We start from the raw sequence: 13,307 nt of genomic DNA on the forward strand, positions 1-13,307 counted from the left end.
GATGCAATAAGATATGCTGTCTGATCTGAGGATTATTGTAACTATAACATTAGGTACTGCTATAGGAGAGATGCAGCTTTACACTTAGATAGAGTTATAGAGCCACTACACCTAGGATTATGTGCTCTCCTATATGCTGTCCCAGGCACATTAGATGATCCCTCCAATGACTGATTAAAAAATGACTTCACAAAAAAAGTGGGGCGCACAGACGCAAGACTATAACACCGGAACCGGCATTTGAAAGTGGCCACCCACAAGGAGCAGTGCGAGGTCGACCCGACCTGCACATCACTACTACCCAGGTGTTTTTGGTTTTTTTTTCTTCAGACATAGTTACCCAGTTAGAAATAAGCACCCGGGTAGCTTGAGAGCTGTACTACATAGGTTAGCAGCCCACACCCGATGGCATTTCCAAACCAGTCCGGCTGATACTTTAGACACCCCCAGTGAATTCAATAACTAGGTTTAATCCTCTGGCTCATGATCCTTTTAGGAAGAGACGCACCAGGCTTGGTAACTTCTTAACGCAGCATTGTGCCCTCATCAGCTCAGGGAAAAGTTACTGAATTCATTGAGGGGTGTCCAACATAATGTCCCACTAGTGAAATCAGTCGTGTCCTTCTCTCAGTGATCCCTTTGCAACTCCACAGAACCCCCAGCCCGTGGCAATGCCAATGATAAAGGAGACAACCCCTATCAGAGAGTAAATCGGAAGCAGAATTTACATTTTTCTGTTGGTTTCAGTGTATATGCCTATAAGCCTGTACAAATGACAGAATCACTGGTTCCTCATTACCAGCTCCGCCTCCAACTGGGAAATACACGGCTGGAATTCTGAAATTATCCGTAGAAGGACTATTTGCTCTATTCTGTACCCAGTACTGGAAAAACCTATAGCAATAGTTGTGCCCATCAGCAAACACACACACAGAATACAGCCGTTTGCATATAAAAGGTTTATTAAAAGGGACAGATAGCAAATAAATTAGCTTTAAAAAATATACACTTTTGAAGGTGTAAAAGAATTTCTCTAGCCCATTCAGTAAGTGGCACAGTCCCTTCAGTATAGGAGCCGTGGAGGTAAAATACACAGCTGCCATAAAGGGATTCCAGAAGGATTATATTTACCAAGGATGCACAGAATCCACTATTTTAGGATTCAGCCAAATCCACATTCTTTCACGCAAGATTTGTCCGAATTCTAATTTGCATATGTAAATCAGACAAACTAGGAGAAAAGAGAACTGCACGCTGTGTGTGCGGCTAAAATATTTTTGACTTCCGTGTTTGTGTGATGAAGTCATGTGATTCTTTGCATTTGGTCTGGCCAGGCACTTGGATTAGGCCGAAACCCAAATCCTGCTGAAAAAGCCCAAATACTGGATTTGGTGCATCCCTAGTCTTTACCAACCTGGAGAGCTGTGGGTTTAGGTGGCAGTCAGTGCTCCTGCCAATACAGAATGCCACGTAGGAAACAACATCAAAAAGGGAAATAGCAATATGCAGATTCAACTTGAGATTTACATATTTTATGTGGAAAATTAAAAATAAAAAAGGGTTTTTGTTTGTGTTTTTTTTTTTGCCACATCCGTTTGGCTTGTCTTTATGTAGAGTGAATGATTTAGGGTACGGAAAGTCTATTATATCCAGAGCCCAGTGACTTATACCATACGGGAGCTTCACTGACCCCTATAAAACCAAATAAAAGGTACAGCTAATTTCCCAAAGAATGAGTGGGCATCAAATGATTAATGATCGAGTCTATATATAAAATTTATATGAAATGACATTGTTTTGCTTCTGTTCACTTTCTTTTTATAGGACAGCGCTTATGGCCTGCAGCTATACTTAAAGGACAACTTAAAGCACAGAACAATAAATGGCAGTAGATCTGACATAGAGCAACTGTATCAGGCCAAAGAGATGGACTCTAAACTCAACTCCTCAACACGGGCAGTGGTGTTTCTATTCTTCCTTAAAGGAACAGCAACACCAAAAAATGAAAGTGATTTAAAGTTATGAAAATATCATGTAATGCTGCCCTGCACTGGTAAAACTGGTGTGTTTGCTTCAGAAACACTACTATAGTTCATATAAACAAGCTGCTGTGTAGCCATGGGGGCAGCCATTCAAGTACAGGATACTCAGTAACAGATAAATCTGAAGAATCCCATTGTATACTACAGAGCTTATCTGTTATTTGCTGTGTATCCTGTGCCTTTTCTCCTTTTCCAGCTTCAATGGCTGCCCCCATGGCTACACTTATTTATATAAACTACAGTAGAGTTTCTGAAGCAAATACACAGCTTTTACCAGGGCAGCATGACAGTACATTATATTCATAACTTTTTGTTCCGGTTGTGTTAAGTTCATTCCTGCTGTCAGCCTGTGCACCAGGGTAAGCTCAGAACTCCCAAGACCAGTAACGTAACTAGAGGGAGCAGGCCCTGGAGCGTGACGTGCAGCCGAGCCCCCCACCGCACGCTATTTTTGCTCGGAATCCAGTGGTGCACCAGCTGCCAGGGGGCCCTGAGCGGGTGCAGGCCCTGGCCAATAGCACCCCCTGCTCCCCCGTTAGTTACGCCACTGCCCAAGACCCATGTAGATATCTGGTGCATGTGATGTTACTGAAGAGGACCAAGCAAATCCCACAATCAACATTCTGCTTACTGGGCACCAGTCCTGGGCAGAGAATTTTCAAAAACATAGGGCTGCTAAACTGCCAGTTGTTGCCTTGTTTCAGTGATGAGCAAGCTACACTCTCTGCAGAGCTGGTAAGTGGGCTGGGAGCAGGGAGAATCCCTAGGTAATTGCACCCAATCTGCACATTGTAACACCTGCCAGTTGCAGCCTTCTAGCAGTGGAGAAACAGCCAACTGCTCCAGAGCCTTCCCATCATGCAAATACCAATGCAAGTACTGATGCCTGAAAACAACGTGTAACGTTAACCTGTGGCTAATAATGAAAATGGATTTATTAGTATCGGTTCAAACACTGGATGCAAAAGCGAAAACGGTCATTCTACTTCCTTCCAAACTCCAGGCTCCGGTATAGCTAATAATTAGATCATACTTACTCGACTCACTAATTATTGTTTTACAACTCTGCAGCCCAGACAGATAAGTTACACTCTCATCACATGAAGGAGACACGTCATTTACAGAAGGATAAACAACTTATTCATTTAAGGGGTGGTTCACCTTCAAAGGAACAGTGGCAAAAAAAAGAAAGTGGTTTAAATTACTGTAATGAAAATATAATGTACTATTGCCCTGCACTGGTAAAACTGGTTTGTTTGCTTCAGAAACACTACTATAGTTTGTATAAACACGCTGCTGTGTAGCCATGGAGGCAGCCATTCTAGCACAGGATACACAGTAGATAAGATACGTTCTGAAGAATCCCATTGTAGACTACAGAGCTTATCTGTTATCTGCTGTGTATCCTGAGCCTTTTCTCCTTTTTCAGCTTTGAATGGCTGCCCCCATGGCTACACAGCAGCTTGTTTATATAAACTATCGTAGAGTTTCTGAAACAAACACACCACTTGTACCAGTGCAGGGCAACAGTACATGATATTTTCATTACCCTGAATCACTTTCATTTTTTGATGTTGTTGTTCCTTTAAGTTAACTTTTAGTATATTATATAATGACCAGTTCTAAACAATTTTCCAGTTGGTCTTCATTTTTTATTGTTTTTTAATTATTTGCTTTTTTAGCGTTCAAATGGGGGTCACTGACCCCATCTAAAAAACCAAATGCTCTACAAATTATTGTTAGTTACTTTTTTATTACTCCTCTTTCTATTCGGGCCCTCTCCTATTCATATTCCAGTCTCTTATTCAAATCGATGCACGGTTGCTAGGGTAATCTGCAAACTGGAGAGCTGGTGAATAAAAAGCTAAATAACTTAAAAACCACCAATAATAAAAAAAATTAAAACCAATTGCAAATTGTCTCAGAATATCACTCTCTACATCATACTAAAAGTCATCTCAAAAGGTGAACAACCCTTTAAAAGTCTTACAGAAACAAGCTCCCAGTTATAAATGTACATATCCTACACATCTGCTACATACAAGACGGCTCATTTATCAACATTAGCCAATTAGCTTTTTAGAAAGGGTCTTGCACAGGGACACTACCATGAAGAGGGTTCCTATGGGAGGAAACATAAATAGACAAGAGAGCATAATATAGTGTAAAAAAAAAGTGAGATATTTTTCTACATCAGCCTGAAGCCTTCCAGCTGTTGTTACACTGCATCTCCCACCGACCCACCAACAACTCAAGGCTGCTGGGAGTCTGGAGTGCTGTCGCTTGAACATTCATTTAATGAGTCCCTGCCCTGATGAAGCACTTTGCTCTTTATCTCCAGCTGTGTCTTGTACAATTTAAAATTTCATTCCTAAACCAGCAAGTGTATTTTTTTTTAGTTGTAATATTGGTCAGGTCATTATGCCTGGTCATGTGCTTTCAGAAAGAGCCAGCACTTTAGGATGGAGCTGCTTTCTGGCAGGCTGTTGTTTCTCCTACTCAATGTAACTGAATGTGTCGCAGTGGGACCTGGATTTTACTATTAAGTGTTTCTCTTAGATCTACCAGGCAGCTGTTATCTCAGATGTTATCCCAGATAGGCAGCGGCTATCCCATTGTTCTGTTGTTAGGCTCCTGGGGGAAAAGGGAGGAGGTGATATCACTCCAACTTGCAGTACAGCAGTAAAGTGTGACTGAAGTTTATCAGAGCACAAGTCCCATGACTGAGGGCAGCTGGGAAACTGACAATATGTTTAGCCCCATGTTAGATTTTAAAATTAAATATAAAAAAAATCAGCAATTTTGAGAAATGTATTTCAGTTCAGAATTCTGCTGGAGCAGCACTATTAACTGATGCGTTTTGAATTTTTTTTTCCCATGACAGTATCCCTTTAATCTCCTTACAGGCCCATTTGAAATCATCCCTTTCCTACACATCGTGGATCAAAGTTTAGCGAATGATCAGTGGGGTGCAGAGCATGATACATATTATTTCTACTATATCAGTGGGTAACCAGGAAAGACAGAGAATAGAATAATTTCGACACTAGGATTCTCTTTTCAAACAGACACTGGATTAAAAAAAGGGTACAGGAGACTTTTATACAGTAACAAAAGAAAAATAAATAAACGTGAAATAAAAAGGTCACTGCAATATGTAGAATAATACATTTAGCGTCTTTTCTGACTCGGCTGGAATTAGTCTTGTAGCAGAGACAGGGGGTTCAAACCAAATTACTTAGGAACTACCATAGAATAAGCAGATGCTTTAAGCACCAACCCCCCCTAAACAGAATAAAAACCCCCGCCCCCTCCCTACCAAAAATCTAGGGCCATATTTAGGAAAACAAAGATTTGTTTCTATTAGATTGCTATGGGATGTTCCCGCCCCCTCCCTTTAAAACTGGTTAATTTTGTTTTTATAAACATGGACCCTAACGAACAATTATTGTTGGCCACTGACATAACCAGTCACCAATCAGGACTGGTTATCTGAATAGCCCAATAGAGGGATCCACTCATGAACCAGATATAAAGGCAACACTAATATATCCCATGTTCTGGTCCAGGTGAAGTCAATCCCAGGGCTAGGGTTGGGCACAGAAAGCATCTGCCTTGGGGCTCCAGCGTGTGGGGGTCAGAATATATATTAAAAAAAGAAGACCAGCAGATATTTTCAGTATTTCCATGAAAGCTGTCCAGGCCGGAATCCGTTAGCTGCTGTAAAATAACTGAAGGATGTCAAGGGAGATTCTGGGAACTGTAGTTTGCCAACAGCTGGAGGGCTGCAAACGATTTATGTAATATATTCTCCCCCCCCCAGCACTGGCTCCAGCTGTTCAGTAATATATATGAGTCCTGCAGCCGGTCGGGTACCCGCAAAAAGTTGTGGTACCCTGCGGGTTGCAGGTAGATGTTCCGGGAGCGGGTATAGACGCGGGTCGGCTGTTCCCCAGGTTTGCGGGTCGGGTCGTGGGTCCTCTCAATAGCGAGTTTTACTCCTATTTTTCTGATCACACCAAATTCTAAAAGATGTCACTTCTGGTTTACAATGCGGATAAGGTACTTGCAGGTCGGAGGTCCAAGCGGGTAAGTATGTGGGGTGCAGGTTGGGTTTAATAAATTGGTTCCGTGCAGGACTGTAATATTTGAAATCATCTTTTTTGTTTTGAGGGGATAATGGGACTATGTTCTTAAGACAATACTTAGTGGCAATACATGTAAAACAATGAGACCAGATATATATCATACAAAATTGTACAGCCTGCATACCTGTAAGCAAAATGGTAAGTACAATAATAAAGTGACTGAGGAGTGAGCGTACCCTATAATCCCATCGCTTCCAGATGTTTTTCCATTCTCAGTCCTTCTGGCAGCAAGAGACGTCACAATAGTCTCCGTGTGACTTGCCTGTAGCCCAGCTATTGCTCTATGTACAAATCAGAAGACTAACGGGTTACTAATGAGGCTTCGTCACCTGTTATAAGTTACGGGTTTTGCCCTTTCACAAAGGAACAATGCATCTTAAAGATGTCCAGTCATGTATCATTGCTACAAGTACCATATGGGTTTGTTCTGCTGTTTGGAGATTAAAAAAAAATAAAAAATCCTCCACTATTTTTTTTTATAAAAGTACAAGTGTCCGTTACTTTAAGAAAAGTCCTTTGAAGAAACAGTCTCATATTCCTCTATAGTGTTTTGTTGCTGATATAAGATTGCGATCAGTGATCTTGCGTGTAGCGTTTGTCTGTCCGGTTCCACAAAATGTGATCTAATTACTATAAAATACTTGATATAAAAACTATTTTACAAAAGAAAAAAAAATGTGACTAACATAGCTTCCTAAGGCACTGTGTGTTGAGAGAGCTCTTTACAGAAGGGGGAAGGTTTGTGCATTCGCGTGTGTGTGATGCAAGAGATCATCAGGCTTGGCTTTCATACGTAGGCTCCAAGGGCAGAGTGAAATTCTGTCAGGCACTGGACTAACTGCTGGAACTTCGGTCTTTCTTCTGGGTCCAGGGCCCAACAACAGGCCATGACAGCAAACCTAGATAGCAAACAGCAGAGCAGTTAGAAAGGTACTGAGAGATTCCTATGGTTTCAGACTTAATAAGGATTAACTCTAACTGTGAAAGACCAGGGTGAAAAAAAAAATTAAGCTCAACCCCTGGACCCAACTAAAGCGCAACCTCAGACTCAACTAAAGCTAAAGGTCAACCCTGGACCCAACTAAGGCGAAAGGTCAACCCTGGACCCAACTAAGGCGAAAGGTCAACCCTGGACCCAACTAAAGTTCAACACATGGACCCAACTAAAGCTCAACCATGGACCCAACTAATGCTCAACCATGGACCCAATTAAAGCTCAACCATGGACCCAACTAAAGCTCAACCCATGGACCCAATTAAAGCTCAACCCATGGACCCAATTAAAGCTCAACCCATGGACCCAATTAAAGCTCAACCCATGGACCCAATTAAAGCGCAACCCATGGACCCAATTAAAGCGCAACCCATGGACCCAACCAAAGCGCAACCCATGGACCCAATTAAAGCTCAACTCATGGACCCAATTAAAGCTCAACCCATGGACCCAACTAAAGCTCAACCCCTGGACAAGTTTTGTTTCTAGGTTTTCCAACCCAAATGTGACATTTCATCAAGAACATGTCATTTGGCATTAACTACATGTGTAACGTGAATTATGCCATTTACACTGACTGGTGCTGAGCACCAGTTCCATTAGATATAATGCTAAACGCATGAACCCTAACTGGCAGTAGACAATAGTGTTTCTTGGTATAGTCCCTCACTGCTAAACGTTTTGGTCTGTCAGAGTCAGAGGGGAAGAACTGAAAACAGTACTGATGCTAGTAAGTACAAATACTGGTTGATATGATAATGGGGCTGGATTTAGATAGAAAATGCTGCCTTTGGCAATAAAATATGAACAGAATATTGCATCCCCTAGTTGAAACTAAATATGTAAACACAAAGTTAACCTGTTCTGATATCATAAATACTTTATTATTCACTATTCTCTGTATTGAGAAAAAAAAAAAGCAATTTCTTGGTTATACAAGTACTTACAGCTCGTCGGGGCAGTTGATTGGCTGGGCTATTCTGTAGCCATCTTTTAAGTATGCAGCCATTTCAAAGGGGTCAATATCAACGTATGGCGTTTGTCCCAGCGTCATAAGCTCCCACAAGGTCACTCCAAACGCCCACTGTAAAAGTAAATATGGTAATGAATAATAGGAGATGTGACATTCTAAAGCTGGATTAAACACAGAAAACTGGAAATCAATTTAAAGTATCCATACATTTTTTTTTATTATAAAGATGAGATACAAGTGCACAACTATGTAAAGGCTTCAAGCAGAGGACCATTAAATGGGTCACAGAAGTGTGACTTAAAGAGATACTTTTTTTTTTTATATCTATCATAACATTATCTTTGAATGCTATTTATAATGTTGCCATAGAAGTATTTGCCTGATGCTTTTATATTACCTTTCTTACCCCAATGTCCCTCTATGAAGAGGCTGCCATATATGTGCAGCAGTAGCCCATTAGCATTAGAAACTTCAAGCAACAATTACTTATAAAAGCAGAACTATCAGTGAAAAATGATCAACATGACCTATAGGTAATTTTAATGTAGAATAATATTTTGGAAAGAACATTTTAAGTGTCAGTATCACTTTAATATCCTTTTACTTTGAAGCAGGGACTACATTATTTCTTAGAACACCAATTTGAACATAGTTCATTGCAGAATCGTACATATCTTTAGGAACATAACTGAAATACAATTCTTTTAAATAATTTTATCATGATATAACAAATTGCCTCAAGCTGCCGCCAAAGCTGAAGAAATATCACAATAGATCAAATGACGTATAGAACAATTGCACAAACATGCTCAGCCCAATGCACCAGGATCCAAGTTAGTACATTTATCACACCCTTTAGTTAAGGCCGATCTGTCCCTATGCTGGGAACCAACTTGTGAACTGCTCCTTGAATGGCAGGAAGTTTGTTATTTCAAAGTTCTTAAGAAAACAAGAATTCGGTGTTCTGGGGACCTGTTGTCTCAAGAGGGAGGTCAGCCTGAGGATGGCAGCTGATAAGTGGAGAGCTTTCCAGATAGAGAGGAATGTGACTTTAGATATAAAGTACTCAGATTTGCACACATAACAAAACCAGGAGGAAAATACATGAGCAGAAACCATGGTGGGGAGAGAAGCTTATGGGTTGATTCAGGTTGGGAAGAACCAGGTCCTACAGAAACCATGTGGGTGAAATCAGACCTGTAAGCTCTGGAAAAGATGGCATAGCTTAAACAGGTTGTTCACCTTTAAATTAAACATTTAGTGATGATGTAGCAATTTGCAATTGGTTTTCATTTTTTATTATTTATGGTTTTTGATCTAGCTTTTTTATTCAGCAGCTCTCCAGTTTGCACTTTCAGCAATCGGGCTGGTAGGGTCCCAATTACCCTAGCGACCATACATTGATTTAAATAAAAGACTGGAATATGAATAGGAGAGGGTCTGAATAGAAAGAGGAGTAATAAAAAAGTAGCAATAACGATGTGTGTAGCCTTTACGAAACATGTGTTTTTAGATTTCCGTTTGAAAGCTGGAAAGAGTCAGAAGAAGAAGACAAATAATTTAAAAACTCTAAAAAAAATAATGAAGACCAATAGAAAAGTTGGCCATTCTGGAACATACTAAAAGATTATTTAAAGGTGAACCCACCCCTTTAATGGCTTCTTTTTACAGAAACATGAAAAGGACCTAAAAGATACCGTCTCTGCTAATGGGTCTGAATAGACCCTGTTATGACCGATCATTTGGCAATGCTGGGAAGAGATATGCTTGGTTTGTGGATGCTGCAGATTTAGAGTTTACTTTCATTTCTCTCATTCTGAGAATCAGCCCATGGCAGAAGGGTAAGTAAGACAAAAGCAGTGTGTCTTTCAGAAATATTGGCACTCACCACATCCCCTGCACTGGAGAACTCTTTGTTCACTAGACTCTCAAGAGACATCCAGCGCACAGGTCGGTTCTCGTTGTCTCCGAGGCAATGATAATCCATGGGGAAAAGATCTCGAGAGAGAGCGTTGTCTGTAATCTTTACCTGAAGAGACTCATCAATCCTGTGGAGAGAGACACGCTAAGCGTCACAAAGCAGCTTTTGCTCGAGACAAACAATGATTTGCATGCTGATGGCCACAGCCAGACCAACACATTTTCTTTTTCTGTTTATAACAGCAACAAAAAAATCCCTGTGGTAGACTTCTCCTGATCCAATTGATTAATGTGCTTCACCATGCCACAAACTGCTATAAAGGCAGCCATACATGGGCAGATTTAAATGGGGCCCCTTGACCAATATCTACCCCATCAAGCGGTTTGAGTTTCCCATCGGATCCAGGTTCACAACTGCATCAATATCGATCCAATCATCCAAACAACTGGATCAGCCCGATATTTCCCACCCCAAGGCTTATTACTAGTTAATTCTGACTTGCATTGCATGGCAGCTCAAGCAACAGCTGCCAAAAGCACACTGGGCATGTGCAGTGTCGCCGACACTCCTAACAATATCCAAGATGGAGAGCTCAACTATTATAGTGCTGCTGAACCTCTGGGCTTGTACAGTAAGCATACAAAATCTATCATTTCAAGCCATATTCAGGATTTAGACACCCTTTAATCATTATGACATAAAACATTGTATTTCAGTCCACAGCATGTGACTGTGACAAGGCTGACCCACGGGTTATACGGCTCATTGTGAGGAGTTCCTACATTTCAGAATACATATACTTACACACAATTTCTAGCAGCAAGATCCTTGTGAATAACTTCCCGTCGTGCCAAGTAACTCATCCCACAAGCAATCTGAATGGCCATGTGCACCAGATCTTGCTGGGAAATTGCCTGAAGGAGAGAAATGGATATATACTGTATATATACACATATACATCAACATGTCAGGCTACATATACAGAACGTAGCGTTAATCCTAACAAGTCCCGGAAACTCGTGTGTGTGTGACAAAGCCGTCACCAGTATGGGCACTCTACCACCAATGTTTATAGGGCACATTACAATCTTCATAAATCTACTGCAACCTCACCCCATTCCCACATGAAAGAATCCATAGGATAAAATATATACGGTACTTAATGTTCCAGAACAGATATGTGAATGCCACATGCCTTTAAAGGGATATCAACGTAGGCACTTGATTCAAAACATAGAATGACTTAATAAGCCGCCATCTTATTGGCCCGTGTATGGGGCCCTCCGACGGGCTTCCCTGATTGATATCTGGCCGAAAGTCAGTCAGACGCCGATCGTGCAGGGTTAAAAATCCCGTTGGATCTGTTTGTTGATGTGGTTCTGCGATCCAACCGCCCACCATCCTCAGGGGCGCTCCGCCAATGAGGCGAGCTGAGCCGCTCGCCTGAGGCAGCAGCGCCAGAGAGGATTCCAGGGGCGGCAAAAAGCCGCTCCTGCACCTTTAACAGCCGAATTTCCGTTTTTTAAACTGGAAATTCGGCTGTACTATTGCGAGAGAGCACAATTACGCTCTCCTCAACAGTGTTCCTGCCACCCCTCCCAACAGGTAAGTCGGCGAGGGTGGGCGGCATTGCAGGAGCCGCCTCAGACGGCTCCTTCGTCAGAAACGGAGCCGACCGTCCTGCATTATGATCTGATTGATGGGCTCTAGGGTCCACTTTGGATCAGTCCAATATCTCTCACCTCAAGGTGGGCATATCGGGGATAGATCTGCTCGTGTGGCAACATTGCCAAATAAGCGGATCTCTCTGTGTATGGCCACCTTTACATCCCATACCTGTATTAAGTAAGCAGCAGAATTCTGTTATCCAGAATGCCCGGGACCTGGGATTTTCCAGATCTTTCTGTAATTTGGATCTTAATTTCTTAAAGGGGTTTAAGTTAAAGTTTAGTATGATGTAGAGCAGTGGTCCCCAACCAGTAGCTCTTGAGCAACATGTTGCTCTCCAACCCCTTGTATGTTGCTCCCAGTGGCCACAAAGCAGGTGATTATTTTTGAATTCCATTTTTGGAGTCAAGTTTTGGTTGTATAAAAACCAGGTGCACTGACAAACAGAGCCTCAGTGTAGGTTGACAATCCACATAGGGGTTACCAAAGCACAGCACTTATTTGGCACCAACAAGAACATTTTTCATGCTAGCGTTGCTCCCCAACTCCTTTTACTTCTAAATGTTACTCACGAGTTCAATAGGTTAGGGATCCCTGATGGACAGAATGACATTCTGAGACAATTTGCAATTGGTTTTTATTATTTGTGGTTTTTGAGTTATTTAGCTTTTTATTCAGCAGCTCTCCAGTTTACAATTTCAGCAATTTGGTTGCTAGGCCCAAAATTACCCTAGCAACCATGCGTGGATTTGAATATGAGCCTGGAATATGAATAGGAGCGGGACTGAATAGAAAGAGGAGTAATAAAAATTTGCAATAACAATGAATGGTGTAGTCTTACAGAACATTTGTTTTTTAATGGGGCCATCGACCCCTATATACAAGATGGAAAGTCAGAAGCAAAAGGTGAATAATTCAAAAACTATACAAAATAAATAATAAAGGTCAACTACCCTTTAATACACAGTCAGGAAAGCAGATTCATTTGGGTGAAATCTGGTAGTGACAATATCCCTCGGCATAAAGCTGTACCACACAGTGTGCAGGCAGCGATCATATCATGTGTGTATTATTGGCAGAGGCCAAGTCTCTCCAACCGAATTCCAACCGTGAGCCATTTCCAGAGCCAAAAAGCTCCAGTCAGACTTGCCCTTACTAGCAGGAATATATCAGAGTCATGAAAATGGATGTTTGGGAACATTAATTTGGAAATAGGGAGAAGGTTGAAAAATGAGCACATCACTCACGGCACATAACAGGGAACTATGAGAAAAACAAATCTATACCCACTGTCTTTTTCCCTATATGCCTACTGCTGAGGGCACGGGCTCACCTCTCATAACATTACAGCAATCCCGCAGTCTATTGTTTTGATTTCATTGGTACTACCAAAGTTAGTTTTGTGCCAAAGTTGGGACATATGATTAGTGAGTTAAAGTGGACCTGTCACCCAGACACAAAAAGCTGTATAATAAAAGTCCTTTTCAAATTAAACATGAAATCCAATTTCTATTTTTTTTATTAAAGCATTTATAGCTGTTGTAAGCTCATTTAAACATTT

At 41.3% G+C, this 13,307-nt stretch overlaps 1 protein-coding gene across 2 annotated transcripts in view; it reads right to left on the reverse strand.

Annotated features, from left to right (window-relative positions):
* Positions 1–5,118: 5,118 nt before the first annotated feature.
* The window catches only part of ryk.L (receptor like tyrosine kinase L homeolog), a 71,015-nt gene continuing 62,826 nt past the window's right edge, over positions 5,119–13,307 (reverse strand). For both annotated transcript variants that reach the window (XM_018261918.2, NM_001092809.1), the window contains 4 exon segments: positions 10,883–10,992; positions 10,046–10,205; positions 8,132–8,268; positions 5,119–7,089 (listed from right to left, as the gene is read on the reverse strand). In XM_018261918.2, coding sequence (XP_018117407.1) covers positions 6,978–7,089; positions 8,132–8,268; positions 10,046–10,205; positions 10,883–10,992 — 519 coding nt within the window. In that variant the 3' untranslated portion in view covers positions 5,119–6,977.

The sequence above is a fragment of the Xenopus laevis genome, chromosome 5L, assembly GCF_017654675.1.
Source record: "Xenopus laevis strain J_2021 chromosome 5L, Xenopus_laevis_v10.1, whole genome shotgun sequence".
NCBI classification, from domain to species: Eukaryota; Metazoa; Chordata; class Amphibia; order Anura; family Pipidae; genus Xenopus; species Xenopus laevis.